This window comes from Ranitomeya imitator, chromosome 6 (assembly GCF_032444005.1).
Source record: "Ranitomeya imitator isolate aRanImi1 chromosome 6, aRanImi1.pri, whole genome shotgun sequence".
Lineage (NCBI taxonomy): Eukaryota > Metazoa > Chordata > Amphibia > Anura > Dendrobatidae > Ranitomeya > Ranitomeya imitator.
The window spans coordinates 16,740,354-16,764,465 of record NC_091287.1 but is presented as its reverse complement, the minus strand read 5'-3'; the positions used below and the strand labels follow the sequence as shown (position 1 = coordinate 16,764,465).

The following is a 24,112-nucleotide window of genomic DNA, read 5'->3' as shown; positions in this document are numbered from 1 at the left end:
TTTACTTTTGCCATGCTTCAATAGCCTCCATGGGAGGCTAGAAGCGGGCACAACTCGATCGGCTCTGCTACATAGCAGCGATCTGCTGATCGCTGCTATGTAGCAGAAATGGAGGTGTGCTGTGAGCGCCGACCACAGGGTGGCGCTCACAGCCACCGGTGATCAGTAACCATAGAGGTCTCTAGGACCTCTATGGTTACCATCCTGACGCATCGCCGACCCCCGATCATGTGATGGGGGTCGGCGATGACGTCATTTCCGGCTGCCCGGCCGGAAGCGGTCGTTAAATGCCGCTGTCTGCGTTTGACAGCGGCATTTAACTAATTAATAGGTGCGGGCAGATCGCGATTCTGCCCGCGCCTATTACGGGCACATGTCAGCTGTTCAAAACAGCAGACATGTCCCGGCTTTGATGCGGGCTCACCGCGGAGCCCTGCATCAAAGCAGGGGATCTGACCTCGGACGTACTATCCTGTCTGAGGTCAGAAAGGGGTTAAAGGAGTCTGTGTTACAAACAATACAACTATAGGATTAGCAATGGATGAGTGTATTATAGACGCCTCTCCATTACTAAGCCGTGGGCTTGATGTCACCTGAAAAGTGACATCAACCCCACAAATATTGCCCCACTTGCCACCGCTATAGGGCAAGTGGGAAGAGCTGGGGAAAGCGCGTCTAATAGATGCGCCTTTTCTGGGCAGCTGCAGGCTGCTGTTTTTAGGCTGGGGGGACCTATATCAATGGCCCCTTACCAGCCTGAGAATAGCAGCCCCCAGCTGTGAGCCTTAGCAAGGTTGGTTGACAAAAATTTAGGGACCCTGCGCCATTTTTAAAAATTATTTATTTAAATAATTAAAAAAACAGTGTGGGGACCCCTCTATTCTCGATAACCAACCCTGCAGAAGCTGACAGCTGAGGGTTGCAGCCCCCAGCTATGAGTTTTGCCTGGTTGGTTCAAGAAAATAGGGGGGAGACCCATGTCAGGTTTTTCATTCATTTATTTCCGAACTATTGCAGCACGGCGGTTGTAGAATACTCCGATCATCCGCACCTACTGTTGCTGTTATTAGCGGTAGCAGGTGTCGGATGATGGGGGTAACAGTCCCAAAATCCACCACCTGCCGTCATTCGGCCTTTAATATAACACTCATCATTCTCCTCTGCTCGCTGGCAGAGCAGGGGAGAATGATGAGAGCCGGCTCAGGCACCTGCCGCAGGGGAACAGCGCTTACTGTAGAGCTTCTTCCCCGGCGGCCGTCCGTGTGGTGCTGATGCGGCACACGGTTGCCACACATAGTACACACGGACACGGATATCTCCGGTACACAAAATAAACGGACGTGTGAAGCTGGCCTTATGTTGAGTCCATTGTTTACATGTGAGAGCAGGATAAACGTAAACGGATTAGGTGATTGCTACTTAAGCAGTTGTCTCATATGTTGTTGTAGTGGAACCAAGGTCAGAGATAACTGTAGCGCAGGTGGAGTCTTACCCAGTGATACTGGAAGTTTTTAGCGATTACTGCAGAACCAAAAGACCTTGCAGGGTTCATTCCGCATCCAGTGTAATCGATCTGAAATAAAAAGGACACAACAATATCACACCACATGCTGGATCCACAGGGGAGGCCGCTGCCGTCTGTGTAGTCTGTGCCTCGTTCAGGCGCCATGTACAGTATGTGATCCGCTCGTAATTGCCTCAGACAAAACACAAACTGATTATTCTGTGTCAGTCTGTTAACATATCTACAACCGAGTCAGTTATCGTCTACATAAGAGCACATTATAGTACCGTAGTTATATTCTTGTACATAGGAGCAGTATTATAGTAGTTATATTCTTGTACATAGGGGCAGTATTATAGTAGTTATATTCTTGTACATAGGGGCAGTATTATAGTAGTTATACTCTTGTACATAGGGGGCAGTATTATAGTAGTTATATTCTTGTACATAGGAGCAGTATTATAGTAGTTATATTCTTGTACATAGAGACAGTATTATAGTAGTTATATTCTTGTACATAGGAGCAGTATTATAGTAGTTATATTCTTGTACATAGGGGGCAGTATTATAGTAGTTATATTCTTGTACATAGGAGCAGTATTATAGTAGTTATATTCTTGTACATAGGAGCAGTATTATAGTAGTTATATTCTTGTACATAGGGGGCAGTATTATAGTAGTTATACTCTTGTACATAGGGGTCAGTATTATAGTAGTTATATTCTTGTACATAGGGGCAGTATTATAGTAGTTATATTCTTGTAAATAGAGACAGTATTATAGTAGTTATATTCTTGTACATAGGGGCAGTATTATAGCAGTTATATTCTTGTACATAGGAGCAGTATTATAGTAGTTATATTCTTGTAAATAGAGACAGTATTATAGTAGTTATATTCTTGTACATAGGGGCAGTATTATAGTAGTTATATTCTTGTACATACAGGGCAGTATTATAGTAGTTATATTCTTGTACATAGGAGCAGTATTATAGTAGTTATATTCTTGTACATAAGGAGCAGTATTATAGTAGTTATATTCTTGTACATAGGAGCAGTATTATAGTAGTTATATTCTTGTAAATAGAGACAGTATTATAGTAGTTATATTCTTGTACATAGGGGCAGTATTATAGTAGTTATATTCTTGTACATAGGAGCAGTATTATAGTAGTTATATTCTTGTACATAGGGGGCAGTATTATAGTAGTTGTATTCTTGTACATAGGGAGCAGTATTATAGTAGTTATATTCTTGTACATAGGAGCAGTATTATAGTAGTTATATTCTTGTAAATAGGAGCAGTATTATAGTAGTTATATTCTTGTACATAGAGACAGTATTATAGTAGTTATATTCTTGTACATGGGGCAGTATTATAGTAGTTATATTCTTGTACATAGGGAGCAGTATTAAAGTAGTTATATTCTTGTACATAGGGAGCAGTATTATAGTAGTTATATTCTTGTACGTAGGGGCAGTATTATAGTAGTTATATTCTTGTACTTAGGGGGCAGTATTATAGTAGTTATATTCCTGTACATAGGAGCAGTATTATAGTAGTTATATTCTTGTACATAGGAGCAGTATTATAGTAGTTATATTCTTGAACATAGGAGCAGTATTATAGTAGTTATATTCTTGTACATAGGAGCAGTATTATAGTAATTATATTCTTGCACATAGGAGCAGTATTATGTTAGTTATATTCTTGTACATAGGAGCAGTATTATAGTAGTTATATTCTTGTACATAGGAGCAGTATTATAATAGTTATATTCTTGTACATAGGGAGCAGTATTATAGTAGTTATATTCTTGTACATAGGAGCAGTAATATGTTAGTTATATTCTTGTATATAGGAGCAGTATTATAGTAGTTATATTCTTGTACATAGGAGCAGTATTATAGTAGTTATATTCTTGTACATAGGAGCAGTATTATAGTAGTTATATTCTTGTACATAGGAGCAGTATTATAGTAGTTATATTCTTGTACATAGGAGCAGTATTATAGTAGTTATATTCTTGTACATAGGAGCAGTATTATAGTAGTTATATTCTTGTACATAGGAGCAGTATTATAGTAGTTATATTCTTGTACATAGGAGCAGTATTATAGTAGTTATATTCTTGTACATAGGGAGCAGTATTATAGTAGTTATATTCTTGTACATAGGGGGCAGTATTATAGTAGTTATATTCTTGTACATAGGAGCAGTATTATAGTAGTTATATTCTTGTACATAGGGGGCAGTATTATAGTAGTTATATTCTTGTATATAGGAGCAGTATTATAGTAGTTATATTCTTGTACATAGGGAGCAGTATTATAGTAGTTATATTCTTGTACATAGGAGCAGTATTATAGTAGTTTTATTCTTGTACACAGGAGCAGTGTTATAGTAGTTATATTCTTGTACATAGGGAGCAGTATTATAGTAGCTATATTCTTGTACATAGGGGGCAGTATTATAGTAGTTATATTCTTGTACATCGGAGCAGTATTATAGTAGTTATATTCTTGTACATAGGAGCAGGATTATAGTAGTTATATTCTTGTACATAGGAGCAGTATTATAGTAGTTATATTCTTGTACATAGGAGCAGTATTATAGTAGTTATATTCTTGTACATAGGAGCAGGATTATAGTAGTTATATTCTTGTACATAGGAGCAGTATTATAGTAGTTATATTCTTGTACATAGGAGCAGGATTATAGTAGTTATATTCTTGTACATAGGAGCAGTATTATAGTAGTTATATTCTTGTACATAGGGGCAGTATTATAGTAGTTATATTCTTGTATATAGGAGCAGTATTATAGTAGTTATATTCTTGTACATAGGAGCAGTATTATAGTAGTTATATTCTTGTACATAGGAGCAGTATTATAGTAGTTATATTCTTGTACATAGGGAGCAGTATTATAGTAGTTATATTCTTGTACATAGGGAGCAGTATTATGTTAGTTATATTCTTGTACATAGGAGCAGTATTATAGTAGTTATATTCTTGTACATAGGAGCAGTATTATAGTAGTTATATTCTAGTACATAGGAGCAGTATTATAGTAGTTATATTCTTGCGCATAGGAGCAGTATTATAGTAGTTATATTCTTGTACATAGGAGCAGTATTATAGTAGTTATATTCTTGTACATAGGGAGCAGTATTATAGTAGTTATATTCTTGTACATAGTAGCAGTATTATAGTAGCTATATTCTTGTACATAGAAGTATTATAGTAGTTATATTCTTGTACATAGGAGCAGTATTATAGTAGTTATATTCTTGTACATAGGAGCAGTATTATAGTAGTTATATTCTTGTACATAGGAGCAGTATTATAGTAGTTATATTCTTGTACATAGGGGGCAGTATTATAGTAGTTATATTCTTGTACATAGGAGCAGTATTATAGTAGTTATATTCTTCTACATAGGAGCAGTATTATGTTAGTTATATTCTTGTACATAGGAGCAGTATTATAGTAGTTATATTCTGGTACATAGGGGTAGTATTATAGTAGTTATATTCTGGTACATAGGGGCAGTATTATAGCAGCTATATTCTTGTACATAGGGGGCAGTATTATAGTAGTTATATTCTTGTACATAGGAGCAGTATTATAGTAGTTATATTCTTGTATATAGGGGCAGTATTATAGTAGCTATATTATTGTACATAGGAGCAGTATTATAGTAGTTATATTCTTGTACACAGGAGCAGTATTATAGTAGTTATATTCTTGTACATAGGAGCAGTATTATAGTAGTTATATTCTTGTACATAGGAGCAGTATTATAGTAGTTATAGTCTTGTACATAGGAGCAGTATTATAGTAGTTATATTCTTGTACATAGGAGCAGTATTATAGTAGTGGAGCGCGGTAATTTGCTGATTTGGGAATGAAATAAAAAAATTATGATCATTAGAAAAATTTATTTTATATTTAAAATTATACTGAACAGTAATGGAATTTTTAAATTACATGATTTTAAATAGTGTATCTGGCAAATGTCGACCTTCGCTATCCACACACTGCTGCATACGTTTTCTGAAGTTTTCATGAACTCTAACAAGCATGTCCACTGGTATTCTGCCAATTTCAGCTTCAATATTGTTCCTTAGGTCTTCCAAGGTGTTGGGACGGTTGATATACACCTTAGACTTCAGGTAACCCCAAAGGAAAAAAATCGCATGGGGCTAAATCTGGTGAGCGTGCTGGCCAGTTCACATCTCCCCTCAAAGAGATAAGCCATCCAGGAAACATTTGCCTCAAACAATTCATGGTAACCCTCGCTGTGTGTACAGTGGCACCATCCTGTTGGAACCATGTATCCTCTAGTTCCATTGCCTCAAGAGCCGGCTGAAAATAATCCTGTATCATAGACAAGTACCGTTCGGAGTTCACAGTTATGGCACGACCATTATCCTGAAAAAAGTAAGGATCAATGATGCCTACTCGTGATATGGCGCACCACACAGTGAAAATGTGCCTCATCAGAAAAAAACACAATTGCGTCACGGGGTATCGTTGCTAACATGTCTTCACAAGAGGTCCGCCGTGTCAAATAGTCCCATGCTGACAAATGTTGGACCACGCACATTTTATACGGGTGAAAATTCAGTTCATCATGAAGAATCCGGTGGAGAGAACGTCTTGAAATGCCAAGAGCAAATGATTGCTTCCGAGCAGAGCGTTTCGGAGATTGCAGTACTGCTGCTCTAACTCTCTCGATGTTTTGTGGTGTTGTAATCCTTCTCTCAGGTCCCCTTCGTACACATGACACATTCCCTGCTGTTCTGAATGCATTCACCCAATTTACAATTGATTGCCGTCCAGGAACACGTCCGTGTGGAGGAACAGCGAATTGTAAACGAAAAGCACGCTGCACTGCAATGATCGAGTGGGCATTTGAAAAATACGCTTCAACACAAAATGACCTCTCCTCACGTGTCCACTGCATGATGGCAACTGAAAGGCAGAGGAATACAAATCTCCCATCAGCCACTGTAAGCCACACCCACTCTCCCCTCTCTTCGACCGACAGTGCCGCCACAGCATGCAGTGCAAAAAAGCAAATTACCGCGCTCCACCCTGTACATAGGGGCAGTATTATAGTAGTTATATTCCTGTACATACGGGCAGTATTATAGTAGTTATATTCTTGTACATAGGAGCAGTATTATAGTAGTTATATTCTTGTACATAGAAGTATTATAGTAGTAATATTCTTGTACATAGGAGCAGTATTATAGTAGTTATATTCTTGTACATAGGGAGCAGTATTATAGTAGTTATATTCTTGTACATAGGGAGCAGTATTATGTTAGTTATATTCTTGTACATAGGAGCAGTATTATAGTAGTTATATTCTTGTACATAGGAGCAGTATTATAGTAGTTATATTCTAGTACATAGGAGCAGTATTATAGTAGTTATATTCTTGCGCATAGGAGCAGTATTATAGTAGTTATATTCTTGTACATAGGAGCAGTATTATAGTAGTTATATTCTTGTACATAGGGAGCAGTATTATAGTAGTTATATTCTTGTACATAGTAGCAGTATTATAGTAGCTATATTCTTGTACATAGAAGTATTATAGTAGTTATATTCTTGTACATAGGAGCAGTATTATAGTAGTTATATTCTTGTACATAGGAGCAGTATTATAGTAGTTATATTCTTGTACATAGGAGCAGTATTATAGTAGTTATATTCTTGTACATAGGGGGCAGTATTATAGTAGTTATATTCTTGTACATAGGAGCAGTATTATAGTAGTTATATTCTTCTACATAGGAGCAGTATTATGTTAGTTATATTCTTGTACATAGGAGCAGTATTATAGTAGTTATATTCTGGTACATAGGGGTAGTATTATAGTAGTTATATTCTGGTACATAGGGGCAGTATTATAGCAGCTATATTCTTGTACATAGGGGGCAGTATTATAGTAGTTATATTCTTGTACATAGGAGCAGTATTATAGTAGTTATATTCTTGTATATAGGGGCAGTATTATAGTAGCTATATTATTGTACATAGGAGCAGTATTATAGTAGTTATATTCTTGTACACAGGAGCAGTATTATAGTAGTTATATTCTGGTACATAGGGGCAGTATTATAGCAGCTATATTCTTGTACATAGGGGGCAGTATTATAGTAGTTATATTCTTGTACATAGGGGCAGTATTATAGTAGTTATATTCTTGTACATAGGAGCAGTATTATAGCAGTTATATTCTTGTACATAGGAGCAGTATTATAGTAGTTATATTCTTGTACATAGGTGCAGTATTATAGTAGTTATATTCTTGTACATAGGAGCAGTATTATAGTAGTTATATTCTTGTACATAGGAGCAGTATTATAGTAGTTATAGTCTTGTACATAGGAGCAGTATTATAGTAGTTATATTCTTGTACATAGGAGCAGTATTATAGTAGTGGAGCGCGGTAATTTGCTGATTTGGGAATGAAATAAAAAAATTATGATCATTAGAAAAATTTATTTTATATTTAAAATTATACTGAACAGTAATGGAATTTTTAAATTACATGATTTTAAATAGTGTATCTGGCAAATGTCGACCTTCGCTATCCACACACTGCTGCATACGTTTTCTGAAGTTTTCATGAACTCTAACAAGCATGTCCACTGGTATTCTGCCAATTTCAGCTTCAATATTGTTCCTTAGGTCTTCCAAGGTGTTGGGACGGTTGATATACACCTTAGACTTCAGGTAACCCCAAAGGAAAAAAATCGCATGGGGCTAAATCTGGTGAGCGTGCTGGCCAGTTCACATCTCCCCTCAAAGAGATAAGCCATCCAGGAAACATTTGCCTCAAACAATTCATGGTAACCCTCGCTGTGTGTACAGTGGCACCATCCTGTTGGAACCATGTATCCTCTAGTTCCATTGCCTCAAGAGCCGGCTGAAAATAATCCTGTATCATAGACAAGTACCGTTCGGAGTTCACAGTTATGGCACGACCATTATCCTGAAAAAAGTAAGGATCAATGATGCCTACTCGTGATATGGCGCACCACACAGTGAAAATGTGCCTCATCAGAAAAAAACACAATTGCGTCACGGGGTATCGTTGCTAACATGTCTTCACAAGAGGTCCGCCGTGTCAAATAGTCCCATGCTGACAAATGTTGGACCACGCACATTTTATACGGGTGAAAATTCAGTTCATCATGAAGAATCCGGTGGAGAGAACGTCTTGAAATGCCAAGAGCAAATGATTGCTTCCGAGCAGAGCGTTTCGGAGATTGCAGTACTGCTGCTCTAACTCTCTCGATGTTTTGTGGTGTTGTAATCCTTCTCTCAGGTCCCCTTCGTACACATGACACATTCCCTGCTGTTCTGAATGCATTCACCCAATTTACAATTGATTGCCGTCCAGGAACACGTCCGCGTGGAGGAACAGCGAATTGTAAACGAAAAGCACGCTGCACTGCAATGATCGAGTGGGCATTTGAAAAATACGCTTCAACACAAAATGACCTCTCCTCACGTGTCCACTGCATGATGGCAACTGAAAGGCAGAGGAATACAAATCTCCCATCAGCCACTGTAAGCCACACCCACTCTCCCCTCTCTTCGACCGACAGTGCCGCCACAGCATGCAGTGCAAAAAAGCAAATTACCGCGCTCCACCCTGTACATAGGGGCAGTATTATAGTAGTTATATTCCTGTACATACGGGCAGTATTATAGTAGTTATATTCTTGTACATAGGAGCAGTATTATAGTAGTTATATTCTTGTACATAGAAGTATTATAGTAGTAATATTCTTGTACATAGGAGCAGTATTATAGTAGTTATATTCTTGTACATAGGAGCAGTATTATAGTAGTTATATTCTTGTACATAGGAGCAGTATTATAGTAGTTATATTCTTGTACATAGGAGCAGTATTATAGTAGTTATATTCTTGTACATAGAAGTATTATAGTAGTAATATTCTTGTACATAGGAGCAGTATTATAGTAGTTATATTCTTGTACATAGGAGCAGTATTATAGTAGTTATATTCTTGTACATAGAAGTATTATAGTAGTTATATTCTTGTACATAGGAGCAGTATTATAGTAGTTATATTCTTGTACATAGGAGCAGTATTATAGTAGTTATATTCTTGTACATAGGAGCAGTATTATAGTAGTTATATTCTTGTACATAGAAGTATTATAGTAGTAATATTCTTGTACATAGGAGCAGTATTATAGTAGTTATATTCTTGTACATAGGAGCAGTATTATAGTAGTTATATTCTTGTACATAGAAGTATTATAGTAGTTATATTCTTGTACATAGGAGCAGTATTATAGTAGTTATATTCTTGTACATAGGAGCAGTATTATAGTAGTTATATTCTTGTACATAGGAGCAGTATTATAGTAGTTATATTCTTGTACATAGGGGGCAGTATTATAGTAGTTATATTCTTGTACATAGGAGCAGTATTATAGTAGTTATATTCTTGTACATAGGAGCAGTATTATAGTAGTTATATTCTTCTACATAGGAGCAGTATTATGTTAGTTATATTCTTGTACATAGGAGCAGTATTATAGTAGTTATATTCTTGTACATAGGGGTAGTATTATAGTAGTTATATTCTGGTACATAGGGGCAGTATTATAGTAGCTATATTCTTGTACATAGGGGGCAGTATTATAGTAGTTATATTCTTGTACATAGGAGCAGTATTATAGTAGTTATATTCTTGTGCATAGGGGCAGTATTATAGTAGTTCTACTCTTGTACATAGAGGCAGTATTATAGTAGTTATATTCTTGTATATAGGGGCAGTATTATAGTAGCTATATTATTGTACATAGGAGCAGTATTATAGTAGTTATATTCTTGTACACAGGAGCAGTATTATAGTAGTTATATTCTTGTACATAGGAGCAGTATTATAGTAGTTATATTCTTGTACATAGGAGCAGTATTATAGTAGTTATAGTCTTGTACATAGGAGCAGTATTATAGTAGTTATATTCTTGTACATAGGAGCAGTATTATAGTAGTTATATTCTTGTATATAGGAGCAGTATTATAGTAGTTATATTCTTGTACATAGGGGCAGTATTATAGTAGTTATATTCTTGTACATAGGGGACAGTATTATAGTAGTTATATTCTTTTACATAGGGAGCAGTATTATAGTAGTTATATTCTTGTACATAGGGGCAGTATTATAGTAGTTATATGCTTGTATATAGAGGCAGTATTATAGTAGTTATATTCTTGTACATAGGAGCAGTATTATAGTGGTTATATTCTTGTACATAGGGAGCAGTATTATAGTAGTTATATTCTTGTATATAGGAGCAGTATTATAGTAGTTATATTCTTGTACATAGGAGCAGTATTATAGTAGTTATATTCTTGTACATAGGGGGCAGTATTATAGTAGTTATATTCTTGTACATAGGAGCAGTATTATAGTGGTTATATTCTTGTACATAGGGAGCAGTATTATAGTAGTTATATTCTTGTATATAGGAGCAGTATTATAGTAGTTATATTCTTGTACATAGGAGCAGTATTATAGTAGTTATATTCTTGTACATAGGAGCAGTATTATAGTAGTTATATTCTTGTACTTAGGGGCAGTATTATAGTGGTTATATTCTTGTACATAGGGAGCAGTATTATAGTAGTTATATTCTTGTACATAGGAGCAGTATTATAGTAGTTATATTCTTGTACATAGGAGCAGTATTATAGTAGTTATATTCTTGTACATAGGAGCAGTATTATAGTGGTTATATTCTTGTACATAGGGAGCAGTATTATAGTAGTTATATTCTTGTACATAGGAGCAGTATTATAGTAGTTATATTCTTGTACATAGGAGCAGTATTATAGTAGTTATATTCTTGTACTTAGGGGCAGTATTATAGTGGTTATATTCTTGTACATAGGAGCAGTATTATAGTAGTTATATTCTTGTACATAGGGGTAGTGTTATATTAGTTATATTCTTGTACATAGGAGCAGTATTATAGTAGTTATAATATTGTATATAGGAGCAGTATTATAGTAGTTATATTCTTATACATAGGAGCAATATTATAGTAGTTATATTCTTGTACATAGGGGCAGTATTATAGTAGTTATATTCTTGTACTTAGGGGCAGTATTCGTTCTGTTGATGGTATACACTCATACCCGTACTGCCTTCTCTGTTTATAGCTGGACCTTGCGTTTTCTTACCGCAATTAGATGTCCTAGAGCAACAGAAAGTCCTATCGCCAGAGGAACAGATCCTGAAATATCGCGTCTTCTTCTGTCTGTGACAGCAACTACACATAGTACCAACTGGAAAGTGACCATGATCTCGACCCCTAGACCTTGTCCTGCTGTCACTCCATCATTTAGCTGAAAAACACAAGATGGTAAAGACAAGTTTAATAGCGTCACATATTGGGAATATATCCTGCTGGTTTTTCATGTGAGACTGTATCGCACAATTTAGATACAACAGAGAGTATCATAATTAATAGAACGACTGCTCGCAGCGCCAAAGTCAATCAGAGATGTAAGACATCTGAACTCAGACATTATTTCATGCTATTTCACCATATGTTACATTTTTCCTGGATGTGATAAATGTTTTACATCCTGAGACGTCTTTCATTATTTATCTGGACACTGATTAAGGTATGTATATAGTCACGTGTGGTGCTCTCTTTATGGGCATTATCTGCAGTTGCTTCCACCTGGGTGTGATTTCTTCAGTATAACTACAGCTGTTCTGTGAAGGCTTCACAGGTATGTGTGAGAACATTAGATATCAAATAGCATCATGAAATCCAAGGAGCTCATCAGACAGGTCAGGGATAAAGTTGTGGAGAAGACGAAAACAGGGTTAGGTTATTAAAAATTAGCATGAGCATGAGCACGGAGCATGGAGAACTGTTCAAGCCATCATCTAAAAATGGAAGGAGTATGGTACAAAAGTAAACCTACCAAGACATGGTCGTCCACCTAACTTAACATCCCAAGCAAGGAGAGCACTAATTAGAGAAGGAGCCAAGAAGCCCATGGTCAGTCTCTGGAGGATCTGCAAAGATTCACAGCTCAAGGAGAGAATCTGTTCACAACTATTAAGTCGTGTTCACATGTTAAGTATTTGGTTAGTATTTTACATCAGTATTTGTAAGCCAAAATCAGGAGTGGAACAATGAGAGGACTGTAATATAAACATGAGCGTATTTCTGTAGTCTTTACCCACTTCTGGTTTTGGCCTACAAATACTGATGTAAAACACTGACCAAATACTGATTGCGTGAATGTGGCCTAAGTCGTATACTGCACAAATCTTGCCATTATGGAAGAGTGGCAAGAAGAAAGTCATAAGAACTGCCCTTTGCAGTGTGCAAAAACCAAGAAGGGGACACAGCGAACATATGGAAGAAGGTAATCTTGTCAGATGAGACCAAAGGAGAACTTTTTGGACTAAATGCAAAATGCCATGTATAGTGGAAAACTAACACTGCACATCAAGCTGAAAACATCATGCATGGTGGTGGCAGCATCCTGCTGTGGGGAGGCTTTTCTTCAGCAGGGGCAGGGAAGCTGGTCAGAGTTGTTGGGAAGATGGATGGAGCTAAATACAGGGCAGTCCTGGAGGAAAACCTGTTTGAAGCTGCAAAAGACCTGAGTCTGGGGTCCAGATTCACCTTCCAGCCCCTTCATCTTTTTAGTTTTCAGTAATTATTAGCTTCTCGTACAAGCTCCATCTCTGTAATCTGAGTCACATCGCCTCGGAGCTCGTGGCTGGTATTCGCCACTGACGCTCCTGTCTCTGGGGGCCACGGTGCTGCAGACACATGCCGGTGTCTCGGACATTACACATCGTTTATGGGGCAGTCAGATAACTCTGCAGAATTCCATCACCATGGCGTCCATTATGCGACCTGTCTGTACCCAGCTCATTAATAATCAGCCTTTTATATACTTTTTTTTTTACTTTGGGAATGATTCAGCGGCACGACGCGAAGTATCACAATAACACTGGAAAATCTCCCCGTAAGATTAGGAATGTCCGTCCCCTCCTGTATAAGCGAGAGAGGACTCCATAGCGACTGCATCGAAATGCTTAGCGCCACTTTTACTCTTTTTTTTTTCTGTTGAGGTTCTTTGAATAGAATTTTTTTCTTAATTCCGAGTGAATTTTCCACCCCCGAGATGGTAACGCACGTTTACATCCAATGGGGGTTTTGTGCATTAAATGAGGGTCTCATGATTTCACCGGGGAGGGGTTTTTTATTTCGAGCCGTCGCTCCTGTTGTTTATATGGAGCACGAGGACAGAATCTGGATAAGCCACTCTTTCATCACCAGGGCGGGTGTGATCACCGCGCATACACACTATGGCCAATGTCCCGGCACAGCGAGAGGCTGTAGGAAAGCTCAGACTGAAGGCCTCTATTCATGGCAGCCTCGCTCTGCATTCCTCCGCTAACCTTTACAAAGCGTCGCCTGCTATAGGTATTCTGTCCGCCATTTATCACACGTATCACAGATTAAGCACATTGAAGGCCATTCACACATCAAACAATCAACCAAAATCTGGCGGCAGAGATTCCAGGGTCCTGATCTTTATCCAATGTAACAAAATGTAACATGAACACAAAGCAATAATGTATCTACGGATGGAGGGAAAGATAGATAGATGATAGATAGATAGATAGATAATAGATAGATAGATAGATAATAGATAGATAGATAATATATGATAGATACTGTAGATAGATAATAGATAAATAATAGATAGATAATATATGAGAGATGAGATAGATAATAGATAAATAATAGATAGATAATAAATAGATAATATATGAGAGATAGATAATAGATAACTATTAGATAATACATACCGTTCAAAAGTTTAGGGTCACTTAGAAATGTCCTTATTTTTTGAAAGAAAAGCACAGTTTTTTTTCCAATGGAGCTAACATTAAATGATTCAGAATTACACTCTATACATTGTTAATGTGGTAAATGACTATTCTAGCTGCAGACGTCTGGTTTGTAATGCAATATCTTCATAGATGTATAGAGGCACATTTCCAGCAGCCATCACTCCAGTGTTCTTATGGTACTTTGTGTTTGCTAACTGTGTAAGAAGGCTAATGGATGGTTAGAATACCCTTGAAAACCCTTGTGCAAGTATGTTAGCACAGCTGAAAACAGTTTGGCTGATTAGAGAACCTATAAACCTGACCTTCCTTTGGAGAATCTGGAGCATTACATTTGTTGGTTCCATTAAACTCTCAAAATAGCCAGAAAAAAAAAGAACTTTCATGTGAAACTCGACAGTCTATTTTTGTTGTTAGTAATAAAGGCTATTCCATGCTAGAAATTGCCAAGAAACTGAAGATTTCCTACAACAGTGTGTCCTACTCCCTTCAGAGGAGAGCACAAACAGGCTATAACCAGAGTAGAAGGAGAAGTGGGAGGCCCCGCTGCACAACTGAGCAACAAGACAAGTACATTAGAGTCTGTAGTGTGAGAAATCGACGGCTCACAGGTCCTCAACTGGCAGCTTCATTAAATGGTACACGCTAAACGCCAGTGTCAACGTCTACAGTGAAGAGGCGACTCCGGGATGCTGGCCTTCAGGGCAGAGTGGCAAAGAAAAAGCCGCATCTGAGACTGGCTAGTAAAAGGAAAAGATTAATATGGGCAAAAGAACACAGACATTGGACAGAGGAAGATTGGAAAAAAGTGTTATGGACAGACAAATCCATGTTTGAGGTGTTTGGATCACACAGAAGAACATTTGTGAGACGCAGAACAACTGAAAAGATGCTGGAAGAGTGTGACGTCACCTGTCAAGCATGGTGGAGGTAATGTGATGGTCTGGGGTTCCTTTGGTGCTGGTAAAGTGGGAGATTTGTACAAGGTAAAAGGGATATTGAATAAGGAAGGCTATCACTCCATTGTGCAGCGCCATGTCATAGCCTGTGGACAGCGCTTGATTGGAGCCAATTTCATCCTACAACAGGACAATGACCCAAAGCCACCTCCAAATTATGCAGGAACTATTTAGGGAAGAAGCAGCAGCTGGTGTCAATCTGTAATGGAGCGGCCAGCACAGTCACCAGATCTCAGCCCCATTGAGCTGTTGTGGGAGCAGCTTGACCGTATGGTGCAAAAAAAGTGTCCATCAGCCAAACCAACTTGTGGAGCAGCTTCGGGAAGCATGGATAGAAACTTCTCCAGATTTCCTCAGCAAATTAACTGCTAGAATGCCAAAGTCTGCAATGCTGGAATTGCTGCAAAGGAAGCATTCTGTGACCAAAGCAAAGATTGAAGGAGAAAATTATTATTTCAAATAAAAATATTATTTTTGAACCTTAATGTCTGGGCTAGATTTACAATTCATTTGGCAACTCATTAATAAAAGTATGAGTTACCAAGGAAAACACAAAGTTGTCTGGGTGACCCTAAACTTTGGAACGGTAGTGTAGATAATAGATAAATAATAGATAGATATTGGAATGTTCTCTACATTCTCACACACAGAGTTCAGATAAATCTTCTGAGGAACAGTTAATGAAATGTTGAAGTCTTGAATGTCGTTCTTTCCCGGTGACGGCTCTTCGGTCGACAGTCTATTAGGTTTCGGCGCTTCTGTCAGATGAATGTGTCTTCTGCGTCGCTCAGTAACATGCCCTTACTGTATTACAGATCCAGACAACCTCCTAAAACAAGTCTATGACTTACCGGTATGTAAGCTCCATTATCTCCCCATGTAACAATGTCATAGACAGGCCCAGAAATACCGCCATAGAGTGCGCCAAATATATTGTGCTACAGTGCTGTATATGGGGCATTATAATCCCACCGCCCAGTATATATATATACTATATGGTGCTCAGGAATACTCGGGCACACAACGCCCGCTGCCCATTTCTCTATGCACACCACAGGTTATATTACACGAGATTGTCGCTCGTACACCGCTCCGGACTCGTAGATCTGTGCTCGGCATTCGCCATTGTTAATACCAGCATTCCTGTTTATTCTGCTTCTGTAGGAAAACATCTGACCTTTCCTAAAGGTGTCGTCACATTCTACTATTGCAATTTCCTGGCTTTAACAGTAAAGAATCCTTTCATGATTTGATATAATAATATCCCCTTTTATTTGCAGAGGAAACAACATTACCTAGCAGGTGACACTTCACATGGATGCAAACATTGCCAAATGGTGCTGGCAATAAAACCAATTTCCACCAAGGCGCCAATCCAAGCCATCTCATCACCACTGCTGTAATGTGCATTGTGCATACAGTATAGACGGTGTATAAAGGGCGAAGGCGCGAAGAGTGAAGGCTTATGGGTAATTAGTCCGCCTGTGTGTGGTCATGGTTGTAATACAGTTATCCATCACAGGCCACCGGAGGATCAGCCTGATGGTCGCAGCAGGGAAAGCAATCCAGAGTGTGCGTGCAGCACGAGAGGAATCTGGGACATATTTAAAGCTCAGGTGCAAAAGTAAATTCTCTTTTACATTTTTTTATGAGAATATGTTTAGTTTTACTATATCTTTCCTCAGTTGTAACGGCATAAAATAAACTCTTATCTGATTTAGAAATCCTCATGGCGCACGACTTACAGTGTCTCCTTCAGGAGCCTTATCAGTTATGGGAAAATACCTGAAATTCGTCCCTGACCTCCAGGATGAGAAAAAACACCTGGGCGATTTCGAAAGCGCAATCTAGAAGCTGTCAAGTACAACATAAACATCGCCTGGGCCTCTATATGTGGAGAAGAAAGGCCCCAAAAACTAGAACATTCCTCCATGACGGTTCACCACAAAACACAGAGTCTAACAAAGTATAGAACCTGGATACAACTTACCCACTAAGAGAAGGGGGTACTATAACCTTCTGGACAGTTCCTCCCTTATACACTAAAGTTGGGGGGTCTATGGGGAAGGGAGGCTCAGCAGAGCTTCTGAAAACGTACAAAAGTCGCCCCTGACAACAGATGTCAGTAGGATGGAAGAATGGGACTTGGGATTATCAAATACCCCTACCTCTGTTCAAGGGAGGAGCCTGTGAAATCAGAGGAGGGAGAAGTCTGTGGGGTCAGAGGAGGGAGAAGTCTGTGGGGACAGAGGACGGAGAAGTCTGTGGGGTCAGAGGAGGGAGACGTCTGTGGGGACAGAGGACGGAGAAGTCTGTGGAGTCAGAGGAGGGAGAAGTCTGTGGAGTCAGAGGAGGGAGAAGTCTGTGGGGACAGAGGACGGAGAAGTCTGTGGGGTCAGAGGAGGGAGAAGTCTGTGGGGACAGAGGACGGAGAAGTCTGTGGGGTCAGAGGAGGGAGACGTCTGTGGGGTCAGAGGAGGGAGAAGTCTGTGGAGTCAGAGGAGGGAGAAGTCTGTGGAGTCAGAGGAGGGAGAAGTCTGTGGAGTCAGAGAAGGGAGAAGTCTGTGGAGTCAGAGGAGGGAGACGTCTGTGGGGTCAGAGGAGGGAGAAGTCTGTGGGGTCAGAGGAGGGAGAAGTCTGTGGGGTCAGAGGAGGGAGAAGTCTGTGGGGTCAGAGGAGGGAGACGTCTGTGGGGTCAGAGGAGGGAGAAGTCTGTGGGGTCAGAGGAGGGAGAAGTCTGTGGAGTCAGAGGAGGGAGAAGTCTGTGGGGTCAGAGGAGGAAGAAGTCTGTGGGGTCAGAGGAGGGAGAAATCTGTGGAGTCAGAGGAGGGAGAAGAATGTGGGGTCAGAGGAGGGAGAAGTCTGTGGAGTCAGAGCAGGGAGAAGTCTGTGGGGTCAGAGGAGGGAGAAATCTGTGGAGTCAGAGGAGGGAGAAGAATGTGGGGTCAGAGGAGGGAGAAGTCTGTGGAGTCAGAGGAGGGAGAAGTCTGTGGGGTCAGAGGAGGGAGAAGTCTGTGGGGTCAGAGGAGGGAGAAGTCTGTGGGGTCAGAGGAGGGAGAAGTCTGTGGAGTCAGAGGAGGGAGAAGTCTGTGGGGTCAGAGGAGGGAGACGTCTGTGGGGTCAGAGGAGGGAGACGTCTGTGGGGTCAGAGGAGGGAGAAGTCTGTGGAGTCAGAGGAGGGAGAAGTCTGTGGAGTCAGAGGAAGGAGAAGTCTGTGGGGTCAGAGGAGGGAGAAGTCTGAGGGGTCAGAGGAGGGAGAAGTCTGTGGGGTCAGAGGACAGAGAAGTCTGTGGAGTCGGAGGAGGGAGAAGTCTGTGGGGTCAGAGGAGGGAGACGTCTGTGGAGTCAGAGGAGGGAGAAGTCTGTGGAGTCAGAGGAGGGAGAAGTCTGTGGGGTCAGAGGACAGAGAAGTCTGTGGAGTCAGAGGAGGGAGAAGTCTGTGGGGTCAGAGGAGGGAGACGTCTGTGGGGTCAGAGGAAGGAGAAGTCTGTGGAGTCAGAGGAGGGAGAAGTCTGTGGGGTCAGAGGAGGGAGAAGCCTGTGGGGTCAGAGCAGGGAGAAGTCTGTGGGGTCAGAGGAGGAAGAAGTCTGTGGGGTCAGGGGAAGGAGAAGTCTGTGGGGTCAGAGGAGGGAGAAGTCTGTGGAGTCAGAGGAGGGAGAAGTCTTTGGGGTCAGAGGAGGGAGAAGTCTGTGGAGTCAGAGCAGGGAGAAGTCTGTGGGGTCATAGGAGGGAGAAGTCTGTGGGGTCAGGGGAAGGAGAAGTCTGTGGGGTCAGGGGAAGGAGAAGTCTGTGGGGTCAGAGGAGGGAGAAGTCTGTGGAGTCAGAGCAGGGAGAAGTCTGTGGGGTCAGAGGAGGGAGAAGTCTGTGGGGTCAGGGGAAGGAGAAGTCTGTGGGGTCAGAGGAGGGAGAAGTCTGTGGAGTCAGAGCAGGGAGAAGTCTGTGGGGTCAGAGGAGGGAGAAGTCTGTGGGGTCAGGGGAAGGAGAAGTCTGTGGGGTCAGAGGAGGGAGAAGTCTGTGGGGTCAGAGGAGGGAGAAGTCTGTGGAGTCAGAGGAGGGAGAAGTCTGTGGGGTCAGAGGAGGGAGAAGTCTGTGGAGTCAGAGGAGGGAGACGTCTGTGGGGTCAGAGGAGGGAGAAGTCTGTGGAGTCAGAGGAGGGAGAAGTCTGTGGGATCAGAGGAGGGAGAAGTCTTTGGGGTCAGAGGAGGAAGAAGCCTGTGGGGTCAGAGGAAGGGGAAGTCTGTGGGGTCAGAGGACGGAGAAGTCTGTGGGGTCAGAGGAGGGAGAAGTCTGTGGAGTCAGAGGAGGAAGAAGTCTGTGGGGTCAGAGGGAGGGGAAGTCTGTGGGGTCAGAGGACAGAGAAGTCTGTGGGGTCAGAGGAGGGAGAAGTCTGTGGAGTCAGAGGACGGAGAAGTCTGTGGGGTCAGAGGAGGGAGAAGTCTGTGGGGTCAGAGGAGGGAGAAGTCTGTGGGGTCAGAGGACGGAGAAGTCTGTGGGGTCAGAGGAGGGAGAAATCTGTGGAGTCAGAGGAGGGAGAAGTCTGTGGGGTCAGAGGAGGGAGAAGTCTTTGGGGTCAGAGGAGGGAGAAGTCTGTGGAGTCAGAGGAGGGAGAAGTCTTTGGGGTCAGAGGAGGAAGAAGTCTGTGGGGTCAGAGGAGGGAGAAGTCTTTGGGGTCAGAGGAGGGAGAAGTCTGTGGAGTCAGAGGAGGGAGAAGTCTTTGGGTTCAGAGGAGGAAGAAGTCTGTGGGGTCAGAGGAGGGAGAAGTCTTTGGGGTCAGAGGAGGGAGAAGTCTGTGGGGTCAGAGGAGGGAGAAGTCTTTGGGGTCAGAGGAGGGAGAAGTCTGTGGAGTCAGAGGAGCGAGAAGTCTTTGGGGTCAGAGGAAGGAGAAGTCTGTGGGGTCAGAGGAGGGAGAAGTCTGTGGGGTCAGAGGACGGAGAAGTCTGTGGAGTCAGAGGAGGGAGAAGTCTGTGGGGTCAGAGGAGGGAGAAGTCTGTGGGGTCAGAAGACGGAGAAGTCTGTGGGGTCAGAGGAGGGAGAAGTCTGTGGGGTCAGAGGAGGGAGAAGTCTGTGGGGTCAGAGGAGGGAGAAGTCTGTGGAGTCAGAGGAGGGAGAAGTCTTTGGGGTCAGAGGAGGAAGAAGTCTGTGGGGTCAGAGGAAGGAGAAGTCTGTGGGGTCAGAGGAGGGAGAAGTCTGTGGAGGCAGAGGAGGGAGAAATCTGTGGAGGCAGAGGAGGGAGAAATCTGTGGAGTCAGAGGAGGGAGAAGTCTGTGGAGTCTGAGGAGGGAGAAGTCTGTGGAGTCTGAGGAAGGTGAAGTCTGTGGTGTCAGAGGAGGGAGAAGTCTGTGGAGTCTGAGGAGGGTGAAGTCTGTGGAGTCAGAGGAGGGAGACGTCTGTGGGGTCAGAGGAGGGAGAAGTCTGTGGAGTCGGAGGAGGGTGAAGTCTGTGGAGTCAGAGGAGGGAGAAGTCTGTGGGGTCAGAGGAGGGAGAAGTCTGTGGAGTCTGAGGAGGGTGAAGTCTGTGGAGTCAGAGGAGGGAGAAGTCTGTGGGGTCAGAGGAGGGAGAAGTCTGTGGAGTCTGAGGAGGGTGAAGTCTGTGGAGTCAGAGGAGGGAGACGTCTGTGGGGTCAGAGGAGGGAGAAGTCTGTGGAGTCAGAGGAGGGAGAAGTCTGTGGGGTCAGAGGAGGGAGAAGTCTGTGGAGTCTGAGGAGGGTGAAGTCTGTGGAGTCAGAGGAGGGAGAAGTCTGTGGAGTCAGAGGAGGGAGAAGTCTGTGGGGTCAGAGGAGCGAGAAGTCTGTGGAGTCTGAGGAGGGTGAAGTCTGTGGAGTCAGAGGAGGGAGACGTCTGTGGAGTCAGAGGAGGGAGATGTCTGTGGAGTCAGAGGAGGGAGAAGTCTGTGGAGTCAGAGAAGGGAGAAGTCTGTGGAGTCAGAGAAGGGAGAAGTCTGTGGGGTCAGAGGATGGCGAAGTCTGTGGGGTCAGAGGAGGGAGAAGTCTGTGGAGTCAGAAGTCTGTGGGGTCAGAGGAGGGAGAAGTCTGTGGAGGCAGAGGAGGTAGAAGTCTGTGGAGTCAGAGGAGGGAGAAGTCTGTGGGGTCAGAGGAGGGAGAAGTCTGTGGAGTCAGAGGAGGGTGAAGTCTGTGGAGTCAGAGGAGGGAGAAGTCTGTGGGGTCAGAGGACGGAGAATTCTGAGGGGTCAGAGGAGGGAGACGTCTGTAGGGTCAGAGGGGGAGAAGTCTGTGGGGTCAGAGGAGGGCGAAGTCTGTGGGGTCAGAGGAGGGAGAAGTCTGTGGAGTCAAAAGTCTGTGGGGTCAGAGGAGGGATAAGCCTGTGGGGTCAGAGGAGGGAGAAGTCTGTGGGGTCAGCGGAGGGAGAAGTCTGTGGGGTCAGAGGAAGGAGAAGTCTGTGGGGTCAAAGGGGGAAAAGTCTGTGGGGTCAGAGGAGGGAGAAGTCCGTGGGGTCAGAGGAGGGAGAAGTCTGTGGGGTCAGAGAAGGGAGAAGTATGTGGGGTCAGAGGAGGGAGAAGTCTGTGGAGTCAGAGGACGGAGAAGTCTGTGGAGTCAGAGGAGGGAGAAGTCTGTGGGGTCAGAGGAAGGAGAAGTCTGTGGAGTCAGAGGAGGGAGAAGTCTGTGGGGTCAGAGGAGGGAGAAGTCTGTGGAGTAAGAGGAGGGAGAAGTCTGTGGAGTCAGAGGACGGAGAAGTCTGTGGAGTCAGAGGAGGGAGAAGTCTGTGGGGTCAGAGGAGGGAGAAGTCTGTGGAGTCAGAGGACGGAGAAGTCTGTGGAGTCAGAGGAGGGAGAAGTCTGTGGGGTCAGAGGAAGGAGAAGTCTGTGGAGTCAGAGGAGGGAGAAGTCTGTGGAGTCAGAGGAAGGAGAAGTCTGTGGAGTCAGAGGAGGGAGAAGTCTGTGGGGTCAGAGGAGGGAGAAGTCTGTGGAGTCAGAGGAGGAAGTCTGTGGGGTCAGAGGAGGGAGAAGTCTGTGGGGTCAGAGGGTGAGAAGTCTGTGGGGTCAGAGGAGGGAGAAGTTTGTGGGGTCAGAGGAGGGAGAAGTCTGTGGGGTCAGAGGAGGGACAAGTCTGTGGGGACAGGGGAGGGAGAAATCTTTGGGGTCAGAGGAGGGAGAAGTCTGTGGATTCAGAGGAGGGAGAAGTCTGTGGAGTCAGAGGAGGGAGAAGTCTGTGGGATCAGAGGAGGGAGAAGTCTTTGGGGTCAGAGGAGGAAGAAGCCTGTGGGGTCAGAGGAAGGGGAAGTCTGTGGGGTCAGAGGACGGAGAAGTCTGTGGGGTCAGAGGAGGGAGAAGTCTGTGGAGTCAGAGGAGGAAGAAGTCTGTGGGGTCAGAGGGAGGGGAAGTCTGTGGGGTCAGAGGACGGAGAAGTCTGTGGGGTCAGAGGAGGGAGAAGTCTGTGGAGTCAGAGGACGGAGAAGTCTGTGGGGTCAGAGGAAGGAGAAGTCTGTGGGGTCAGAGGAGGGAGAAGTCTGTGGGGTCAGAGGACGGAGAAGTCTGTGGGGTCAGAGGAGGGAGAAATCTGTGGAGTCAGAGGAGGGAGAAGTCTGTGGGGTCAGAGGAGGGAGAAGTCTTTGGGGTCAGAGGAGGGAGAAGTCTGTGGAGTCAGAGGAGGGAGAAGTCTTTGGGGTCAGAGGAGGAAGAAGTCTGTGGGGTCAGAGGAGGGAGAAGTCTTTGGGGTCAGAGGAGGGAGAAGTCTGTGGAGTCAGAGGAGGGAGAAGTCTTTGGGTTCAGAGGAGGAAGAAGTCTGTGGGGTCAGAGGAGGGAGAAGTCTTTGGGGTCAGAGGAGGGAGAAGTCTGTGGGGTCAGAGGAGGGAGAAGTCTTTGGGGTCAGAGGAGGGAGAAGTCTGTGGAGTCAGAGGAGGGAGAAGTCTTTGGGGTCAGAGGAAGGAGAAGTCTGTGGGGTCAGAGGAGGGAGAAGTCTTTGGGGTCAGAGGACGGAGAAGTCTGTGGAGTCAGAGGAGGGAGAAGTCTGTGGGGTCAGAGGAGGGAGAAGTCTGTGGGGTCAGAAGACGGAGAAGTCTGTGGGGTCAGAGGAGGGAGAAGTCTGTGGGGTCAGAGGAGGGAGAAGTCTGTGGGGTCAGAGGAGGGAGAAGTCTGTGGAGTCAGAGGAGGGAGAAGTCTTTGGGGTCAGAGGAGGAAGAAGTCTGTGGGGTCAGAGGAAGGAGAAGTCTGTGGGGTCAGAGGAGGGAGAAGTCTGTGTAGGCAGAGGAGGGAGAAATCTGTGGAGGCAGAGGAGGGAGAAATCTGTGGAGTCAGAGGAGGGAGAAGTCTGTGGAGTCTGAGGAGGGAGAAGTCTGTGGAGTCTGAGGAAGGTGAAGTCTGTGGTGTCAGAGGAGGGAGAAGTCTGTGGAGTCTGAGGAGGGTGAAGTCTGTGGAGTCAGAGGAGGGAGAAGTCTGTGGGGTCAGAGGAGGGAGAAGTCTGTGGAGTCAGAGGAGGGAGACGTCTGTGGGGTCAGAGGAGGGAGAAGTCTGTGGAGTCGGAGGAGGGTGAAGTCTGTGGAGTCAGAGGAGGGAGAAGTCTGTGGGGTCAGAGGAGGGAGAAGTCTGTGGAGTCTGAGGAGGGTGAAGTCTGTGGAGTCAGAGGAGGGAGAAGTCTGTGGGGTCAGAGGAGGGAGAAGTCTGTGGAGTCTGAGGAGGGTGAAGTCTGTGGAGTCAGAGGAGGGAGACGTCTGTGGGGTCAGAGGAGGGAGAAGT

The 24,112-nt window shown here is 43.3% G+C and overlaps 1 protein-coding gene across 1 annotated transcript in view; it reads right to left on the bottom strand.

The window, feature by feature from the left end:
* AQP1 (aquaporin 1 (Colton blood group)) overlaps positions 1-24,112 on the bottom strand; it is a 38,984-nt gene that overhangs the window by 3,924 nt on the left and 10,948 nt on the right. The window contains exons 2-3 of the mRNA XM_069729248.1: positions 11,756-11,920; positions 1,493-1,573 (exon numbers count right to left, since the gene is read on the bottom strand). Of these exons, the coding sequence (XP_069585349.1) occupies positions 1,493-1,573; positions 11,756-11,920 (246 nt within the window). The remainder of the gene's footprint in view (positions 1-1,492; positions 1,574-11,755; positions 11,921-24,112) is intronic.